Source organism: Coloeus monedula (genome assembly GCF_965178545.1).
Source record: "Coloeus monedula genome assembly, chromosome: 6".
Taxonomy (NCBI): domain Eukaryota; kingdom Metazoa; phylum Chordata; class Aves; order Passeriformes; family Corvidae; genus Coloeus; species Coloeus monedula.
Genome location: NC_138786.1, coordinates 15,783,338 through 15,800,606, shown reverse-complemented (window position 1 = coordinate 15,800,606; position 17,269 = coordinate 15,783,338). Strand labels below are relative to the sequence as shown.

Below are 17,269 nucleotides of genomic sequence, written 5' to 3'. Positions count from 1 at the left end.
GGGGGAAGTTCACAGTGCTGTCATCCAGGAAACAAAGCAGACAAAGAGGTATGTGACCAAAAGCTGTAGAGAACAGGCTCCTGGAGTCCAAACGTACATGACACCTTGTTAAACCAAGACATAATGAGCTGTAGGCCTTACGAGCCAAACAAGCACAAGCCTGGGCACTAAAGAAACTCAAGTTCCCTCAAGCTGGAATGGATAGAAAGCGAGCCTGCACGTTCTATTTTGGCAAGGAAAACCTTCAGCGCTCTTGCTGAACCCCAGGCAACTCATCCCATCTTTCCATCCCCACGCTTGGATGCATTTGCCACACGTCAACTTCACACCAGAGAAGGATCTGGACTGGATAAACGTCAGCCTAGCAAGGGACTGCTGGGCTCAGACACCCACATCAAACCCACACTCACAAATACACACCACTACAATGTCCCCACCAGCTGCCAGACCCTTTTTACCAGGCAGACACACCAACACCAGGGATGCTGGGGCTGGAAGAAACCCTTAATTTTTCCTTCAGTTACTGAGATGTGGTAACACAAAATGCCTGTGAAAAGACATCCTGCCCAGAATCGACCAAATAGAAAAAGAAGAGCTACTGAAACAATCCTGGCATGTTCTACTGATGAAATTCCTTGTTAAGTGCCTAAGGTGAAGCCATTCAAGTACTTCACTATTCAAGTCACCATTTTTCCCCCTGCCATTCATCACATGGTTATTTGTCAAGCTAATGGTTCCTTAATCAGTTGTAGAAGTTAAAACCTGATGTAGCAAGGTTCCTCTTTAGAACACAAAGGAGGAGTAAGACAAAGCACTCCAATGCGTATTTCAGGAACAGTTAAATGTATTAATACTGTGGTTCTTTTTTATTTTGTAGACTCAACAAAAACCAACTGTTTATAATCCTAGCAAAAAAGGAAAATACTAGTGCCTGGAAAATATCACAGTAAGTCTGGACATCATTTAAGCCAAGTACATGTCTTCTTTTTTTTATTCTCCTACTGCTTATCTCAACACACAGTTCCTTTTCCTTTAGCCTCTTTCAAACAATACTTCATACTAAACAAACAAAACTAAATAGCAAAATAAATTATTTCTCACTAAAGGCTCATTTCTTCTCTCCTGTTCTACATTTACAAATATATACGTGTGGGCATACATATATATAGATATATAATTATATATATATATATATATTTACACACACGTATACACACACATATATTGAACTGGCTAATGCCACTTAGGGTATTCTATAATCTTACAGTTAGACAAAAACTGAGTAGTATTAAAAATGACTTTTTGGCAGACAGCAAAAACAACAGTAGAGTCCTCTTGCAATGACACAGCAGCACTGAAATTCAGAAAGTCCAAGCTGTGTGTCATCACCTCACTGTTACTTCAGACCCTCATGCCTTTTTCTCCACATTTAAGAACAGAAGTATTCCCAAGGGCTCAACACATTGATTTTCATCATCACTCTGAAATACTGGCCAAAGGACCTACAGTAGCAATATTTAACCCTCTGTAAGCTCTTTCCACATAAAAAACGTGTCTTAAAATCATAAATCTTTGTTAACATGTCTGATCAACAAGAGGGAACTACGAGATCACGAAACAGCACTGTGACACAATAACAGTGATGGGGATCTCCCACGTAAGTTCTCATTTATGCACACAAAGGGGAAACAGGGAGGAAAAAGAAATTTAATTAGAGCTGACTAAAAAGTGAGGCGTATGGTTCACAGGAATCTTTGCTTTCGATTAAAACACCATCCTCCTCCTCGGCAAGCTAAATAAATACAAATGAAACCAAACAATTCATGTATATGCAAAATTGAATATAAGCATGAAATAAAATTGGAGTGGAAGCTGCACCATAGACCACAGGCAACTACAGTCTGAGTTCTGCAAAAAACGTTTTGGCACCAGACTACTACAGGCACTTATTCCTCCCCATCATCACTGCATGTAACTATCTGTTTACCCCCCATTAGTGAAACCCATTCCACCTACGTATCTAAAATTTTACTTGAGGTGTGGGCAGAAAAGGAAAGGGGGAGATAAAAAGTTATAAAGAACAGGGCTGAATTTTAGCAGGAGACTTTTTAATAGAGAAATCATATTCTGAAGTTTCATACTAATAAAAATGCTAAAATATGAAAATAGCCAGGTTTCTAAAATAACATATTACAGGGAACCGTGTAAAAGACAGGGCCATTAAGGATGGATTTTCAATCAAAATGACAAATTTCAATTATGTATATACAGAGAAGACTTAAGAAAATGGGATATATTTGATTTAGAAACAAGTATGAGAAATGCTATGAGAAAAACCATCCACACTTGCATTAAGGAAACTCAGAATGGGTGGACCTTTCCCCCACTTTAAGTGGCAGCAGGATTATCTGGCTCAGAGAAGGAAGAGTTCAGGAAAGGCTGTGACACTGAGCTGTGTCCCAGCTCTGTTGGGGCTGCACATCTCAGGTGTGCTTGGAGATTTCACCAAGTGTCCACCAAGACACCACAGAGTCTCTAATTGAGGATGCTCTCTCACACTGTGCATCCAACACCACAGAGCTTGGTTTGGGGTGAACATCTGCAGCAAGACAGGAGGCAGCAGGAGAAAGAGCTGTTCTGTATGACAGGGAGGCAGGCACTGATGCTCTGAAAATCAAGGCCAACTAGTTTAATGAGAAATCTGAATGGTAATTCACAGGATGTAATGTGACATTACCCAGGGGTTTCCTATCAGAAGATCCCTCTTCATAACTTACCCCAAGTGCCTCAGTTTGGAGGGAAAGTTTTAAGACTACATGCCAAATCTGCCTATATATATTTACTTAATTATGAAATGTTGCAACCAAAATGCTTCAAAACACTGAGAAAGGTGGAAAACAGACTGCTGTGCCAGTGCTAAATACCCTAAAGACCTTTTTTCCTTATGGTTCAGCAAGAAATGGACTTTCCCTGACCCATTTAGTGCTTCCTTTGCTATGGCTGCCCTTGCTGTAGCTAGGAAAAGCTTACATATTTCAGAAATACCTAGGATAGCAAAATAAAAAGTCTTAATTGACTTTTGCCTATTGGAGCTTTTGCAGAACTGGAGCAATGGGGGAAAAAAAATACTCTCACCTCAGCTTGAAAGCTGATCAAAAAATGAAGGAGGGGCAAACAGACCTCTTAGCAAGGCTGTGTATGGGCAGCTGCCCTGGGACACCCTCTATCTACATCCCAAAATGCATCCAGGCGAGCCGAAGCTTCTCGTGAGGGGGCTGCCACTGAGCAAAGACAGCCAAGCATGGGGAGAGCAGGAGAAGAATCAGTACTCTAGGTTCTGCCTCCATCCTTTGGAAAAGGGCAGATTAAAGTCAAATGGGCAGCTTTAATTCCAACACTTCCTGGGTTTTCAGAGATGGATTATGCAGTCATAGAAATGATCCCTAAATTTAGACTGTGTGTTTACACACATACATGCTTAAAATAACACACATTTGGGCATTTCAGAACAGGCACTGCCTTCCCATGCATTTTCACATCAAGCAAGGTAGCTCTACTCCCAGCTAGGGAGCTTTGAGCAATACCCTGAAGTGTATATATATATGTGTATATATGGAAGCAAACAGTAACACCAGTCACATCCTTCCCTCAATAATGGTCACCCTAGACTGGAGACTTCGCTGCTGTGTAGTGCAGCAGATGAACCAGACAGGCTCACTCCTCTTAAGCTCTCAGATCATCACGGGTTGACCATCAGCAGACACTGACCATCATCATCTCATTGCAAGCAGCAACACACAGCTGGTGATCTCGTGTAGAGAGAGCCTGCAGGTTCAGCAATAGCTGTCCAGAAATGCCTTCCATCACTTTTAAACAGTATCCAAGTTAGAGGGGATAGTGCCATGTTATCACAGCTGTCAAGTGTGCAAAGGTCTGGGGGTGGCGGGTGCATGTGAATTTGGCCTCCCTCTCCTTTCAGGAAGGGATATCTCATCCCAAGAGGATCTAATTAAGAAGGAGGTGGATGGGTTGGTTTCATTTCAGAGGGAATGGGATCCAGCTCTGGGTAATAAAAAAGCACATACTTGGGCACTGCTTCAGTGGCTGAGGCATGCTGTTAGCTTACACAGGCTGCAGCAATCTTGCTCCTCAGGTACACTCTGCGTTTACTCATCATCCTCCCCCGACAAGCTACTTCCTTTTCATCAGGAACTTTCCTTCTGGTTCCACAGAGATGGACAAGATGGAGTGATTACACCAAGCTCAAGTAGCCTCTTGTACACTTGTCATCCTCAGCTGTACCCACACACAGTTCTTGTTCAGCTCTCTTTGCCTCATTAAAGCAAGGACAGGAACACCTCAAGTTAAAGTCCTCCAAACACCACCCAACACACACAAACCACAGACCAGTCACGGCCCTACAGGACATCCAGAAACAAACTGTAGGTTTTGTTGGTCAGAAAAAAGCAGTATTTGCTGTGCAACAAATGGGTTTGTTTCAGTTATGTACAACACACACTGCCTGGGGCTAGAACAGCCTGATGGAAGCCATTTACAATGCAGACATTTTACCAGCATACTGGTTTTTGCACCTTTTCAATATAATGGTTGTTATCTTTAGCAGGATCTGCACAGCCATGTGCCATCCCTTCAGAAGCTCAGAGGTCCAGTTTGTTCCCCAGCATCGCAATGCCTCTTGCTGTCCCACTTGCTGTGAGTAGCTGCTTCAGAACGGGGACTTGCTCCGTGACACGTATCCAGGGTGATATTCACTGTCCACTAAATGCCTGCCAAGGTTTTGCACAGCCTCACTCACACTCCTACTCGCTTTTCTCAAGCACTTGAGTGGTTTACCACAGGCTGCCCTGTGTATAGAGGTAAATGTCTATCTCACCACACAAGAACCCCTTCCCCATCTGTGCCCGATGTAAGGAATGCCTTTCCTATCTACAAACCCACCAAGAATTAGCCAATTCACTTACAGAAGAAAGAGACAAGACCCCACAACCCCGCTTTTGTCTGATTTATAACCCATTCATGACCAAAAAGGAACCCTGTATTCACAAATACAGGAAGTTGTATAAAGGAAGCTTTTTTTTCCCCTGCAGCTCTGATTTTTGATGCAGTTTGTGAGCAGAAGTGAATCCTGGTGGAGACAGGTGAGGTGGGGCACTATGTTGACTTCCTGTATGCACCTGCTGACTGAGAAAGATTTCTTTTCTGAAGTCACTGCCAGAGATCCTAACCCCACAAGATTCCTTAGTAGTAGCCACGTACAAATGCAATGTCCCATGGCATTTACAATCTCCAGGTCACAAAACACAACCTGTGCAAGAAAGGGGAGGAAAATGCAAAAAGATACGAGGGGTGGCAGGGGAGCAGCTCCCAAGTCCCTCCAGCAAATCTTGACACAACAACCGACTGCAAGTCCGAAAACTTCTCAGTCATTAACTTTATCTTCAAAACTCCAGCAGGATTTCATCAGTGCTATGTTTTATGCTGGAGCATGAAACAGCAAATGTCTGACTTCAGGAAAGCAAAAGTAAGAGGTCTTTGTTCAGACCGGAAACTGAAGTTTGGCACTATCTTATCTCCCATCTTTTCCACACATTTCTACAGGAGGAGACAGAATGTTCAGCTGACCAGTTCTCACTGCAAAACTCAGATTAACATTCATGGAATGAATTTTGATGAAATCTGAAAACAATAGTGACAAATACCCATGTAGCAATGACTGAATAAATGTCTACATATGAGATACCTGTTTTTCATCTTGCCTTTTTCCAATTACAAAAACATCATTTACAAGACAGAAGCAACTAAGGCAGCCAATTTACAGAAACAAGACTGCAGGAGACTCAATCTGCAGCAACAGGTTTTTTGCAGAGCTGGGCATTACAACTTAGTGTTCTTAGCTTGAAGATGGAAAATAAATAAAAAATAGCAACTGAGTGTGGTGTTGTGAAGCCCTAAACTGTGAAGCCCTAAACTTAAGGAGAGCAAGAATCACTGCACATACTGCTTCCAAACCATAAATGCACTGCACAGAATTCTGCATGCAGCATAACCTGTGGGGCACAGTGAAGGTTATCAGAAATTACTTTCTGTCCAGCAGCAGCACTGCAGGCAGACAATGGCTCTGCTAGGATGGAGCAGGAGCTGCTCTGTGTGAATCACCCAGTCACTAACTTAATGACTTAACTGCTGGATGGACAGCAGTCCCTTCCTGCAAGTTGAAAACAAAAACCGTGCAAGTGAGTGATAAGCACTATTTTTTTTTTGTAGGCTGCTCAAACTTTGCTCAAAATTTAGAAGAGAACTATCTGCACCACTTAGATGAAGTCCTAACCAATTTCACCATAAAGAGAACTAGACTCCATTACCAGTGGAGAGGGAAAAGCTTGCTCTGCAGTAAACAAATAGCAGCTCTGACCTTCTGCTCACTCCTCCTGCAGTGTTGTGCTTCGCACACTGAACCAGGAAATAGTTGAACAGATACATATAAAATTACGAAGACTGAGTCAGAAGACAATGGTTGAAAAAATACCAGTTAAACCACATACCGTGGATCTGTCTTGTAGGACTGGGAAATGAGTATCGCCTAAGGCTGTTCCAGATATTGCATCCACCTGCAACTATTTGCTGCTGGCTAAAACTCAGCACATGCACTCTCATCAGCAGTGGCAGGACTCCGCAAAATATTATGGACAAGAAAGAAAAAGTCAGCTTAATTCAGAGTACAACAAACTAATTATATCCTTGAATTATGAAAAGCATATAATAGCTTGTTGGAAGACTTTTTTAGTTTGGGTGTGTGGTGGTTTTTTAAAGCACGTTATAAAGTTAGTTAAGGATTTAGCTCTTTTTTTTCCAAGCATTTTAGGCCTTCAAATTCATGAATATAGAGAGCTGATTATTAGCTTCTTTAATGTGGCTGTTTTACTGCAAAAGCACAGCAGACATCAGAAACAAGAGTGTCACAGAGGAATCAGGCACACACACTAAAAGCTCAAAAGAAATTACACTTTCATTATATAGTCTTAAATCCACATAAAAATATATTAAGACATTTATATTTTAGATCAACTACCCTTCAGCAATAGTGAAAAATCATTGGAGAAAAAGACAACAAGAAGATAAAAATGCACTAAAACAGTGCTGGAGGACTTGGCCATTAAAGTAATTTCTTATGAAGAAACAGCTAAACACTTTATAACAATATTTAATCTCTAACTGTTAAGCTGGAAAAAAGGCCAGTCTCCAAATGGATTCAACGGGGGTTTTGTGTTTCTGTTAACTGGCTAGTTTTTTTTTCCTCTGGAACTACCTCCCCAAAATTTTAACATGTCCAAATGCAAGTCCTTGATAAGTTATAGATAAAGGAAAGTTTTCTTTCTTTTAATAGGGACAAAGGAGTGTATTGTTTAGATTTGTCATACACATACAATTACCTGCATTGTTATGGAGATTACAGAACAAAGGCCCAACAGATCCACTTCCAGATCTTACAGCCTTGTCCTTTCCCATAATTATGTCTTAAAATTGGATTTCAGTTAACACATTCACAATACCAATATCTACCAGTGCTTTGCATGTGCTTAGGGATAGTTTCAATTATTTTAAAATGGATGTGGAAATACATTTAATTTATGCCTGATCACTCAAGTGAACATGTTCAATTTGATAGCACCAATAAAGTGAGGGGTTTTTTAGTTGGTTGTAAGAAGTCTTAAAACAAGTCCAAGGTTAATTAGAATAACTGAGTCTATCACTTGAAAAAATGCAAAACAAATTAAAAAAACCCAACAACAACAAAACAAAAAAACCCAAAGCTTTTTATTCTGCAAATATTAATGCCATTCATTTACCTCCTGTAAGAGTACGTCGGTCTCCTCTCCTCAGCTGTCAGATACAAAATCTGTTGGAAACTCTGAGTTTAGAACACCAGGCCTGTGTCTGTGATATGCCCAGTGTGCCAGCTAAAAAGGCCAGATCCTGACCTCAAAGCTGGGCTGCTCATTTCTCCCCGGTGCCCAGCTGCCCGGAACTAGAGGTGAATTCCCCTGAAAGAGCTATGTAAACTGAACCAGAGATAATGAACTTCCCCTAAGAAAGAACTTCTTTTTTTTTTTGTTGAAGATACCCATTTACAAAGACTGTAGGAAGGAAACTGTGGCTACAATTCCAACATTTCCCCTTTATAAAGTCAAAAAGTATAAATCCATAGAAGGTGAAACCATCAAAGACCTCAGTTAACCAGGCACAGCCTACTTAGCAAAAAAAAAAATCACTACAGAATTGACCAGAAAAAGGAAATATAATTCATGTAGCAGGAAAGCCATGGACCCAATTCCAAAGTTGGTTATAAATGGGCAATTATAGAACATGCAGTGTCAAGAAGACTTTAGAGCTCCCATATCTGCCTTCACCACAGAAAAGCAAATAAAGAAAAACAGAATTTGATTATTTAAAAGGACCCTACCAATTTACTGCTGTCCATTTTATTTCCTCCTCAATTTGATGTATTTACAAGTATGTAAAATTCCTGCAGAATCAGAGATCATGATCACAGAATGAAGAAAACCCTAAACTCCCTTATTAACACAATACAATTTTACATCTGTAAAATTTGATGCCAGCCACAGGCATCACCTCTTTTCCTTCACATTGTGTTTCATAAAAAGTCACATTTATTGTTTAAAAAGTACAGTGAAACCATGGCACATCTATTATTGTACTAAAACCACCAGCAAGACTGAGTCAATCTCTCTTGATGGTTCCACACTTCTACTTTCTGCTAACGTGCATTTCTTTCACCTGCATCCCAGAAGGGAACAATGGAAGCCCTTCTCTTTGTCAGCCAAAACCACATCTTGGTCTCAGAGAGGTCATTTACCCCAAATCCCTGCCAGCACACAAAACTGGTTACCTTTCCAATCCAGATGTCCCTGGTGGTGGATGCCTCGTCTACTTCCACTCCAGCATCCACCCTGCCCTTTCCACTTCACAGCACAGAGGCCACCTTACACACAAAGTCAAGCAGCAGAGCAAGTTTTGACAAATAAAGACAAAGATGGGACCTCTCTTACTATGAATTCACACAGTAACAATTCACCTGTCCTTAACCTGACTCAGACTTCGGACAGATGAAGGTAACTTAAAATAAAGTCTCAAAATTTTCCCCTTCAGGAAAATTAAGTTCCAAGTTTCAATGGGACAGTCTGGGAATCAGTTGTCTGAGCCACTCTGGGCATGAGGACACCCTGGGAAGGAAAGGCAGCAGAAAGAAGCAAGCTCCACTGACCCACAGGGACTGTTGATACTGCAGGCACAACAACTGCTACAGGGAGGCAGCAGGAAGCTTTTGCAGTCTGTAATACCACGGTTGGTCCCACGCTTTGCTATTTATATAGGCTGGCCTGCCCCAAAACTAAGCTCTGCTGCCCCATCCTTTGCAGCATCCTGCTGTCTCATGAGTCAATGTGGCACTCACAAACCAATCCTATGGCTGGCATCCTTTGCATGGCTCTCTTCTCACTTCGAGAAACAGAGCTGGTAGAAAATACAATTTGAAAGTGAGGACTCAAAAGCAGATATGTGGAAACAGACTTGCCAGCAGTGACTTGTTCATGTGTATATATAAGAAAATAAACAAGGAAGCTGATTAAAAGGGCTCTAACTTACTAGGATCCAAGTGCACAAGAGGAAATAACGACAAAGTTCTGTATAAGCTCCGCCACGATGGGGAATGCAGAAACAAAAGTCACCAGCATTCCTGTGCAAAAACACCCTCCAGAGCAATTTACCATTGCAGACACAAACCACCAGCAAGCAGAGCAAGATGTGTAACATCAAACTGGACCAGGAGTCTTCTTACAGGCATGCAGAGTTCCCTGTCCTACCACCCACCTACCAAGACATCCATGAATGATTCATTTTGACACACTCCATTTAAAAAAAATAATAAATCCTGCTGAACTAGCAGAAGCAGAGGCTTTTAAATATGCATTTAAAGCCATGCCAAGCTACAATCCCTCAACAACCAAGGACAGACTGGGTTTCCACAAAGCTGGTCTGCACAAATAACCTTCCTTGGGGAGCACTCCCGTGCAGGCTAGGTTCAGCCCAACTGCTTGCAAGCTGACAGACACCAAAAAAAAACCCCTATCAAAATAGTGCCAAAAAGAAGTAAGGAATTAATCTGAGAATGCACCTAATCACAGAGCCAGGTGTGTTGCAGATACAAATACAATGGCCTAACAAGGGAAAGCTCCCAGGCACTTACATCTCTCCACTCACCTGGGCTATGATGGGAGAGAGGGCTCCAGCACTTTGGGGCTCAGAAGTGCTAAGAGACTGCATCTGCTTACCAGGCCACAAGAGACAGACTGTAATTTGCAATACGGCTTTGCACCTGATGTTCAAGTCTTTATGATTTTACAGTCTCAGGAGCAAAAATTTCTTACCTTCAATGAGGAAAATGGGGCTGAAGTTCACACAAATTTTTCCTTATACTCAAGCCCTGGCTCATTTGGTGCACAGTACACAGAAACCAGTGCTACAGTATGTAGACAGCCTTTTCCTGCACACCACAAAGCCAGACCAATCAACCAAAAAGCCATTAAGCCCTTCCAATAAACAAAACACCCAACCCAACACTTAAAGAAAACCCCCACATTCTCAACCCTAAAGCAGAAGCCCACATGCAGAACACAACAAAACCTTTGCATGCATTAGGAACTTCCCAGTGACATACTAGGTATTTCTTTTACTTGTTCAGTTTGGTTAAAACTGTACAAAAGAATGAGCAAAGTCAGAAGTGTACCAAACAAACAGGAGGTACAACAAGAACAGGAAAAGGAAACAGAACAAGCAGATGGGCAGCACTGGAGAAAAGGACTTGCAGGCATCGGCTAGCAGAGTCTGAAGGTGATCCTTACAGGGGTCCCTTCTCCCCCCCGAAGCCATACTCATGTCAAACACAGCCTTAGCCCTCTTCCCCACACATACCAGCTGGGTTTGAAGCACCAGGTAAAGCCAGGGTCAGTTACCGACCGCACAGGGCTGGTGCCACAGCATAGCCCAACATCACTCCTTCCTCCATTTAGAGCTGCCATTTCTTCTTCCTCCTAGGTGCAATTGCTTCAATTCTGAGACACAGTTACCTTTTCTCCTATTACATTTCTACAGGTGGAGAACAAAGCTTTCCTACATGGCCTTTGGTATCTTCACAGAGAGCACAGAAGGAAAAGAGTGATGGGTGGACTGCTTGGTTTCTAAAATCAAGGGGTTCTTCGAATTTCCTGATGATGGTAAGAAAATAACCTCAACTACATTCAGTGATGGGCCAAATACCAGCAACATTTATGGAAAGATATGGACATATCTTTCCCTGCCTTTTCTACTGAAAAGGCCCATGAAGGTCATAGAAGATAACTAAATGAGGACATGAGTTTATTGATTCAGCTCTGGTTGGACCACACTTACCTGTCCATTCTTTGTTAGATTACAGAAATACTTTTCCCACTTAATCTTGGATTTTCTCCTGGAATTTTGGATTCATAGCCCCAGGAGGCCCGTTTATGAGCAGATACTTTTGGGAACAGCTGGAAAGCACTTAGAGAAAAGCCTTGGTGCAGCCTTCCAGAGCAGTGCATCTGTTTTGTTCTTTTCTTCCTGTGATGCTTGATCACTCTCTCTCCCCCATACTCTTTGCTTTCTAACACTACATATTAGCACATGTTCACCTACACCTCATTTTCTTCCCCCCCTCCCAATTAAAGTCCTCCCCTGTACAGTCATCTCCTGCTGAAAATTAATTTCCTACTGATGACTCCATTTAAGGCAAAGCTCTTTCACTCACCCATTCCTACATAGCAGTAGGCCCTTTCTGCTGGAGAAAATTCAGCTGGCTCCTCCTACACTTCCAGAAACCTTTCATGATGTTCAAGGTACTACTTACATTCAAATTTTGGAGTCATACTAAAAGCACCAGGCTAACAACCACATGTGCAGCCACCAACTGGTTTAGTAGTGTCTCTCACCTTTGCTCATACCGAGAATCTTTCAAGCAGGCAAGTAAACGTCATAGATAGGCTTTGCACCTACAAACATCCAAGTTCCCAACCACTCTCCAGCACTGTTGATATGCTCCCTCTATGATACACTGTAATTCTAGTAGAAAGAAAGAAATGCATAAATTAAAATTATATAGATTATGCCCTACACAATGAACAACCAAAGGTTTTAAAACAGCAGCAATTTCACATGTATTTAGAAATGCCAACCAAAAAAAAATTACATGCCATGAAAATTCTCAACAACAAACTTGCATGTAGCTCACATAATTGAGGAAGTACTAATAATAGCGTGGCTGTTTGCACAGACAACATTTCCACTGTGGGCCTGAATTCTGATCTCAAATATGCAGAAGAAGATATTTTGTTGTGTGTTGCTGGCTGGAGACTCAAAGTATTGGAAACCATGTGAGTGTGCTGCAATGTGCAGCCAGCCTATGCCTCTAAGGAAGCGCTAGGCACATCCATGCCACACTGAAAACAAAGCCTCCATTGAGTACTGCAGAAGGTGCTTGTGTTGTGGGGTTTTGTAAGGAACATAAAGAAGCTCAGGAAATTAACCTGTGTTGCAGTTTTAAACAAAAACGAAAGCAGTCATCACATAAAAATAACCTGGCCTGGCAGACGAAAAGTTTCTAAGCTCCTCTGACACAAGCAAACTCTGTTCACAGCTACAGCTTCCCTTTCAGGTCTATGCTGCCTAAGTTCAGGCCTGCTCAGTTCTCCAGATAAGCAATGCTCATACCTGTGTTTTTAATAGTGGCCATTGCCACTCTGGTTACCCTAGAAGTGCATGTATAGAAGCAGCAAGGGAGCCTCACATTTCTCAAACTTTATGACAGGTCTACATACAGCCCATTTAGAGGCTTACCAAAGAATAAAGTTAAATGGAAATTACTATTAACTTTTTCTTCAGCATGTACTGAAGATTACCCAGAATAATTCCACAAACTAAAATTTAAACTTTGTGTACTATATAGGAGAAGACTCAACAAGGATGGTCAATAATGACCAATATATAGCAGAAATTATCTCACATGCAACATACACACATGGAAAGCCCCCATTTGAGATAAGATGGTTCTTCATTTAAACTCCTCAGCTGGAAATTCAGACCAGTAATTAAGTCATAATCCTGTATAATCAACTCACATAGTATCAGTAGTTCTGTGCATGGAATAAGCTGTAAGAACAAGCTATTAGGTCCACATAAAAGGCATTTGTAATTCTAAGCACCAAAGCAAGCACACAAACACCGTCTGTTGCTCTTTTAGTAGTAGATGTTGTCATATCACTAATATGATCACTCTCAATAAAAAACAGGCAGCAGGGTTTGTTTTTTAGCAACTCCAACCTTGCCCACTACATTGTAATTCATCAGAAGCAAGATGCTTATCCTCGAGTAAAGACACCACAGAAAGATCATGTGCCCATCACACCACTGAGGAGCTGCCATGACACAGCCGTTCCACAGCTCCGGCTGCTTCCCAGTCCTGCGCGTGTTTGGGCTGACAATGGTGTCAGTGTAAGGAGCGCTGTCCCCTCTCCGACCCCGCAGGCATCTGAAAGGCAACGTGGGGGCCAGACCCAGACAGGAGCTACTTCCACCCCACTTGCTGCCTTTCCACTCCGGGGCTGGCTGGGAGACTGCAGACAAGGGCAACAGTTCTGACTGGCACCACACGAAGCCCAGCTCATGCCACATGGCAATCCTGCCAGCTGCTGTCACCTTCCTACACCAGCTGAATAGCTCCCCAGGTAGTGCCAGGCCGTGACCCTGTACCTGAGCACGTGCCACACCTCAAACAACACTGCCCAACTCTAATACCCGCCTGAACCTATGCAAAGAACCCAACACAAAGAGCAAAACCGTGCCCTGTTAGACAACATCCTCATTTTTAGAGGGCAAGACGATGTGAACAGCACTGGAATGGGCAACAAGACTACTGTGCTTAAAGCATTGCCTCCAAGCAAGGCTTTATTGTGCGTCCTTACTGCTTACGGGCTATAGAAACATAATGACCTTTTCAAACACGAGTTATCCCCCCTACCTGATGTAAGTGGTCATGGTGAAATTTAGTCATTTCAAGTGAGTGGATGATTTGCAGGATCACACCATCAGCAAGTACCTGGTTTACATCCCACTCCTCTAAGGAAAGAATCCTAAAGGACCTTTTGCCCCATCCCTCTGCGGTTCAAGCACGTCCTCCTGATGTTCAGAACTCCACCAGGTGCTGATCAGCACTGGTTAAGAAGCCTGGTGAACTGAGACTTCCTTGCCTCAGCCTGCACATTCACAGGCATAATTAAGTCACAATCAAGAATATTGTCTTCTGCAGTTTCAATAGTGACACCATGAGCTGCAGAGTTCCCACCTAAAATTACAAGCCACACCATGATCTGCAGATCTGACTTGTGTCCTGTAGCTTGTTGATGGGAGCCCTGATAACATCAAGGGACAACAAGACCTACTTGAGGGTCTGCAGCTGGGTCCCAAGATGATGAATACATAAATATAACTACATATAACTGGGGAGAGGATCCACTGTTTTTAGTACTAGACACCAATTAAGAGCCTGGCTTAGAGAACATTAGAGATCACTAAGTCAGAGGATTTCATACTCAGCTTGAGAAGAAAAACTACAAACAGCAGAAGTCACGGCAGGCAGATCCTGCAAGGCTGTACCGAAGGACAGTCCAGGCCTCCTCTGTGTTCTTCCAAAATGCTGGTGTACTTTACTAGCCAATTCAGTTTTAGCTCTTTATCAGAAGAGATTTTTAAACATAGGCTTGGTACAACAACAAACAGAGATCAAATGACAAAACACTGCAAGGTACCCCAAACTGAAACAGACAAGAGGAGGAAGCAAAGGTTTACAACAGTCATGGGCTATAATCACAAGCTGGTGCCAATGCAAGGTAAGGAAAAAGTAGTCAAAAAAGTAAAGCAGCAGTACAGCTCTGTTCTGCGGCTCTCAGGCAGATCTGTCACCACAGATTACTGTGCACGTTGGTTCCTATTCAACACACATTCACACTTTTGGAGCAGAAACCATTGAAGCAGAGAGGGCAAGTGGGTACACCTAGAAGCAAAAGTTCAGCAAGCCCCAAAACATTAGTTCAGAGCAGTCATGACGCTCTCCTACAGGAACACTGAAAACACCATCAGCTGAGGGAAGCAAGGGTGAGACTGTGCCGGCATGCTGAGTTGGGTCACCTGGCAAGCAATTCTGATTTCCATCACTAAAAGGTGTTCTTGGAAGAACATCCTGCAACACACGTGGGAACAGAGCGGGGCCTCAAAGCCAAGCGTGCTGGCCAAGGCCTCCTGCTGATCTGCTGCCCTGCACCGCCAGGGCTGCTCGCTCCGCACCACGGCAGGATTTTCCCGTGGAAACTCCGCGCTGATCCCGAAGGCTGTAATCCAGCGGGTGATGTGCACCACCGGCACGGGCAATGCGCAAATACACTATTACTAATTAACCAGCAGCGACACGAGGAGGGCAGGCTACAACACTGGGGAGACGGGAGCCGTCCCTGTTGTACCCAGGGCAGCTTTTACCCACGAAAACAACCGAGGCAGCCTCATACCCCAAAAGGATCTCCGCGGCTGCCGGGTCAAGCCCCGGCAAAGCCCCCGCCTGCAGCCGGGCGGGGGGCAGGGGGAGACCGGGGGGATCCCGCCCCAGATGAGCAACGCTCCCCCGGACCACGCCGCGGCCCTCCAGCTTCCTCTGCCCTCCCCTCCGCGGGCGGCACCGGCGGAGCCGCTGCGGGACAAAGCCGGAGCGCGGCCGCACACCTGCCCCGCCGGCTCCCCGCCGAGCCGCGGCAGGGGCAGGTGCTGCAGCCCCCCGCCTCCCGCAGCTCGGTCTCACCTCGGCCGGCAGCAGCAGCAGCGGCGGCAGCAGCAGCAGCAGGAGGCAGGGCAGGGGCAGGGGCAGCGGCAGCCGCCTCATGGTGGCGGAGAGCGCTCCCCGCTGCGCGCACGGCCGCTCAGCCCGACGCCGCCGCCCCCGGAGACATGGCCGGGCTCAGCCCCGCACCGCCCGGCGGCCCGGCCCTCCCCCGCGCCCCGCCCTAAGGAGAGGCGGGGGGAACCGAGCCGCGGGGGAAGCCCTGCGCGGGGCGGGGTGAGGGGCGAGCGGGCCGGCGAGCGGGGCAGCGGCCGCCGGAGAGCCAGGCCGGTCACCTTCCTGCGCCGCCGCTCCTCGCCTCCTCCCGCCGGCCCCTCGCCCGCGGCTTAAATGGCCGTCTGGCAGCGGGCGGAGGGGCTGCGGCTGGCGCTTCCCCGCCTTCCCCCCTCCCTCTCCCCCTGCCGGCATCTGACATCTCCCCCCGCCAAGCCGGGCCGGGTGAGGAAGTGGCTCCCTCCGAAAGTTTCCCGGTCTCCGTGCGCGCCCGCGGAGGGAGCGGCACCACGGGGCGCGCCCCGCCGCCCGCCCGGCCCTGGCACGGTGCTCGAGGGCGGGCGATCCGCAGAAGGGTCAGGGGTAAGGCGAGGTTAACTTGGCCCCGGAGACTCCGCTGCCCGGCCCGCCGCCGGCCAGAGGTGAACGCTGCCACATGCCAGGCCACCCCGGCGAGGGTTTGTGAGGGGCTTTGCTTGTTGCACCATTCTTCAACCCCAAACGGTCCCTCAAAAGAGTCCCGTCCCGCTCCAGGCACTGTTTTGGACATGTTTTATCCCTGTCATCAAAAGGGACGTGAGATCATCAAACGCAATCACTTTTATAACCTTACTTTACTTCCCAGGCTCAGTGAAGTGTTCCACATTTCATTCATCTTGGATAAGGGAAAGGGGGAGGCAGGGACAGTTTACAGAGCATATCTTTAATTACGGAAACACTGGCAGTCCTCATTTTCTCAGAAGTTCTGAGCTCACATGTTTGTAATTTCCCTGCCTTTTCTGAGCCCTCAAAACATATGCATAGCATTACAGAAGCAACTATTTCCACGGGAATTCATGGGAAAATTCACAAGAATAAGGGCATTGGGGTTGTTCAGCCTGGAAAAGAGAAGGCTCCAGGGAGACCATATTAGAACCTCTCAGTACTTAAAGGGAGCTTGTAAGAAAGATGGGGACAGACTTTTTAGCATGGCCTGCTGATGTAGGACAAGGGGGAATTGTTCTAAACTAAAAGAGGGTCAATTCAGACTAGATATAAGGAAGAAAAGTTTTACAGTGAGGG

At 44.9% G+C, this 17,269-nt stretch overlaps 1 protein-coding gene across 1 annotated transcript in view; it reads right to left on the bottom strand.

The window, feature by feature from the left end:
• Positions 1 to 16,036, bottom strand: part of PTPRJ (protein tyrosine phosphatase receptor type J) — a gene marked incomplete at its 5' end in the record, with an annotated part of 71,725 nt that extends 55,689 nt beyond the window's left edge. Inside the window, one exon of the mRNA XM_082282965.1 lies at positions 15,956 to 16,036. Within this exon, the coding sequence (XP_082139091.1) occupies positions 15,956 to 16,036 (81 nt within the window). The remainder of the gene's footprint in view (positions 1 to 15,955) is intronic.
• Positions 16,037 to 17,269: the final 1,233 nt, after the last annotated feature.